At 56.6% G+C, this 3,279-nt stretch overlaps 1 protein-coding gene across 1 annotated transcript; it reads left to right on the top strand.

The window, feature by feature from the left end:
• The first annotated feature begins 909 nt into the window (after positions 1-909).
• Positions 910-2,961, top strand: RHOV (ras homolog family member V). The gene is made up of 3 exons (XM_060096635.1): positions 910-1,203; positions 1,402-1,460; positions 1,659-2,961. The coding sequence occupies exons 1-3, from the start codon at positions 996-998 to the stop codon at positions 2,100-2,102; spliced, it is 711 nt and encodes a 236-aa protein (XP_059952618.1). The 5' UTR covers positions 910-995; the 3' UTR covers positions 2,103-2,961.
• The last annotated feature ends 318 nt before the right edge of the window (positions 2,962-3,279 follow it).

Below are 3,279 nucleotides of genomic sequence, written 5' to 3'. Positions count from 1 at the left end.
ATGATCTTTGTGTAGGCTGAGATCTTTGTACAGGCTTGGAATTCAGAGAAAGGATTCTGGGCCTGGTGTCACTTGGTGTGGCTGCAATAAAGAGATGAAATTAGCATCAGGCTATTTTTCACTTGCTCTCTTGGTGACCTTCTTAGGGCTACCTGGGATATCAGGTCTCTGTCTGTAAACTCCTTCTAAGGCAAGGACATGGGTGGCCCAGAACAGCGTCAGGAAATAGGTAATTACTATGTGCTTTTGATGATGATGATGAAGATAATATTAGGACTTTGGGGATTTAGAAAATATTCAATTGGAGGACTGTCCTTGAAGATCCTCCCCAGCTAGCTTCTCCAGCACCCTGAGTTCCTTTAGAGGAGCAGAGTGAAGGTGTTTAAAGCCTGCCTTCAGGCTGAGTCTAGAGGAAGCTCTTCGGTGGAAGGGGGTCGTTACATTCCTGCCTGCTGAGTTCACGCCTGAGTTTATCTTCTGCCTCTTCATGATCTCCGTATTTAAAAAAAATAATTCATTAATTAATAAAATTATCCAGACTTTTTTATACTCGTACAAACATATGTCTAGTTTTTTGTTTTAATTTGAACAAAGGTTTAATTTGAACATGCTGCATTATGTGTTCTGCAATTTGCTTCTTCCTCCTAACAATAAATGCTGGATATCTTTCTCTGCCAAGATAGATCTGCCTCATTTGGGCGAGTCTTTGTCTTCGTACCTGTGTGATTTTCCGAGCTGCCTCTCTTCCTTGGGGTGTGAGAGATTGCCTGACCTTTTGCGGTGCGCTACAGAGGGAGGTCCTGGAGGAGGCCTGGAGGGTGGGCGGGGCCCGATGTGCACGGGATATGCAGATGAGGTAGGCGGGGCCCCCATATACCCGCGGGTAGCTGCCTGCAGTTGAGCCGGGTCTCGGCAGATTCAGTCAGAGGCAGCGTGCGGACCCTGCTTTACCAAGCACAGCGGAGCCTGGTCCCCGGCTGTCCCCGGAGCGGGCCATGCCCCCGCGGGAGCTAAGCGAGGCCGAGTCGTCCCCGCTCCGGGCCCCGACCCCTCCGTCGCGGCGGGGCAGCGCGTCCCCAGAGCTGGGCATCAAGTGCGTGCTGGTGGGAGACGGCGCCGTGGGCAAGAGCAGCCTCATCGTCAGCTACACCTGCAATGGGTACCCCGCGCGCTACCGGCCCACAGCGCTGGACACCTTCTCCGGTAATTTCAACGGCCCCGGCGGCCGCGTGGCCGGGGGTGGGGTTGTGCACCGGGGGCTGGGGCTGGCGCCGGCGCCGAGGCGCGAGTGCACGGAAACCGCCGGGGAGGCTGACGGGAGCAGGCCCCGAGGTGGCGCTGGTGAGGCCTGGTGGGATCCAGGACGCTCTAACTCAGACTTCCCCTGCCCCTCCTCTGCAGTGCAAGTCCTGGTTGACGGAGCCCCGGTGCGCATTGAGCTCTGGGACACAGCGGGACAGGTGAGAGGAGTCGGGAGCGGCCTCTGCTGGTCTGGGGTGAGGTGGGCTGGAGGCTGGGAGGACCCCAGATCCATCAGGAATGGAGAAGGCCTTGGGCCCTTAGTTACGAGTCTCAGTCTCCAACCTCAGGTGACAAGCGGATTCCCGCGTCCAGGGGCAGGGAATAAGCCTACTAATGGCCTGGCCTTTCCATCCCAGGAAGACTTTGATTGCCTTCGCTCCCTCTGCTACCCGGACACGGATGTCTTCCTGGCCTGCTTCAGTGTGGTGCAGCCCAGCTCCTTCCAAAACATCACAGAGAAATGGCTGCCAGAGATCCGCACTCACAACCCCCAGGCGCCCGTGCTGCTGGTGGGCACGCAGGCCGACCTGAGGGACGATGTCAATGTACTAATTCAGCTGGACCAGGGAGGCCGGAAAGGCCCCGTGCCTCAACCCCAGGCTCAGGGCCTGGCCGAGAAGATCCGGGCCTGCTGCTACCTGGAGTGCTCTGCCTTGACGCAGAAGAACTTGAAGGAGGTGTTTGACTTGGCCATTCTCAGTGCCATTGAGCACAAAGCCCGGCTGGAGAAGAAACTGAACGCCAAAGGTGTGCGCACCCTCTCCCGCTGCCGCTGGAAGAAGTTCTTCTGCTTTGTTTGAAGAGCTGTGGCAGCAAAATGATCAGTAGGCCAATGGCCACAGACTTCTAGAACCTGGGGCACGGGGCCTTTGAGGGACCTGCTGGCAGGACCAGGTCACCCCCATGGGACTCAGTTCCCATGTGAACACTGTGGCAACACAGCCTCCAACTGCCCACTCTTACTTGCCAGGGTGAGCCTAGGGCCTGGAGGAGGGAAGGCTCTGACTTGGATTTCTTTGGATTTCTCAAGTACAGAGAAATCCCAGTACTTTGATTTTCATGGCACGATCCTAACAGTGTCAGCTGCCCCCAGGCAGTTTGGGATCCAATACCCAGTTTCTTATCATGGGCCCTCAGGTCAATCTGGCTGAATTAGGACCACTCCTGGTGGTCCCCACCCGCTCCTTGGCACAGGGGTGAGGAAGAGCCTGGGAACAGCTGAGCATCTTGAAGGGCTGGAAGGCATCCGGCCCTGAACTGGAGAGAAGTTTAGGATGGATTGGGTAAGTCAGAGGTCAGTGAGAGATTAAGAGGGATCCGAAAGTTAAGGCTTGGAGCCTTGGGACTGGAGGCAGGCTGGGGAGGAGGAGGCAGATGAGAGGGCTAGGCTTGGAAGGAAGAAGAGCAGAGAAGTGGGGCAGCTGAGGAGCAAGGCTGCCACCTGGGCTGTCCTCAACCCCCAAGGCCAGGGAGGGTAGGGCTGGTCCCTGGGAAGAGCTGGGTCTCAGTGCTCCCTAGGCACTGCCCAAACTGGCTAGGCCAGAAGTGGGGCAGGAAGTGAGAGACAAGGCCCAGCAAGAGGAGGGGGAGGAGCTGCAAATTGGAGCCTGAAGGAAGAAGGGGCTTTCTCCCAGGTCACAACCTAGAAGATAAGGCAGTGCGGAGTCTGCAAATAAAGCCTTAAGTTTCTGAAGCTGCTGTCTCTGTGTCATTTCCTGCAGGAGTCAGCACATTAGTCCCTCAAAGCCCAACAGTTTGGATAGAGGCAGGTTGGGTACCAAAGGAATGAGGCTAGCTTGAAAGGTGTGGGCTGGACTAGATGGGACAGTGTGATGAGAACTGGACTGGGGGGGCGGGTTGGGGGCTCCCCGCTTGGGGCTTAGCTGGTTCCCAGGAAAGCTAGCGTGGGAAGCAGCCTGGAAACGGGTTTCCCCAGGTGTCAGCGCCAGAGCTGCTTTCCCATGACCTCACCAGGCG

This window comes from Mesoplodon densirostris, chromosome 4, assembly GCF_025265405.1.
Source record: "Mesoplodon densirostris isolate mMesDen1 chromosome 4, mMesDen1 primary haplotype, whole genome shotgun sequence".
NCBI lineage: Eukaryota > Metazoa > Chordata > Mammalia > Artiodactyla > Ziphiidae > Mesoplodon > Mesoplodon densirostris.
This window is presented reverse-complemented; position numbering and strand designations above follow the sequence as displayed.

Excerpts from the sequence above, each read along its gene's own strand:
- RHOV (XM_060096635.1), top strand. The coding sequence starts at position 996 with ATGCCCCCGCGGGAGCTAAGCGAGGCCGAGTCGTCCCCGCTCCGGGCC. Across the intron at positions 1,204-1,401 it reads AGCGCTGGACACCTTCTCCG|TGCAAGTCCTGGTTGACGGA; the intron begins GTAATTTCAACG and ends CCTCCTCTGCAG. Across the intron at positions 1,461-1,658 it reads TCTGGGACACAGCGGGACAG|GAAGACTTTGATTGCCTTCG; the intron begins GTGAGAGGAGTC and ends TTTCCATCCCAG.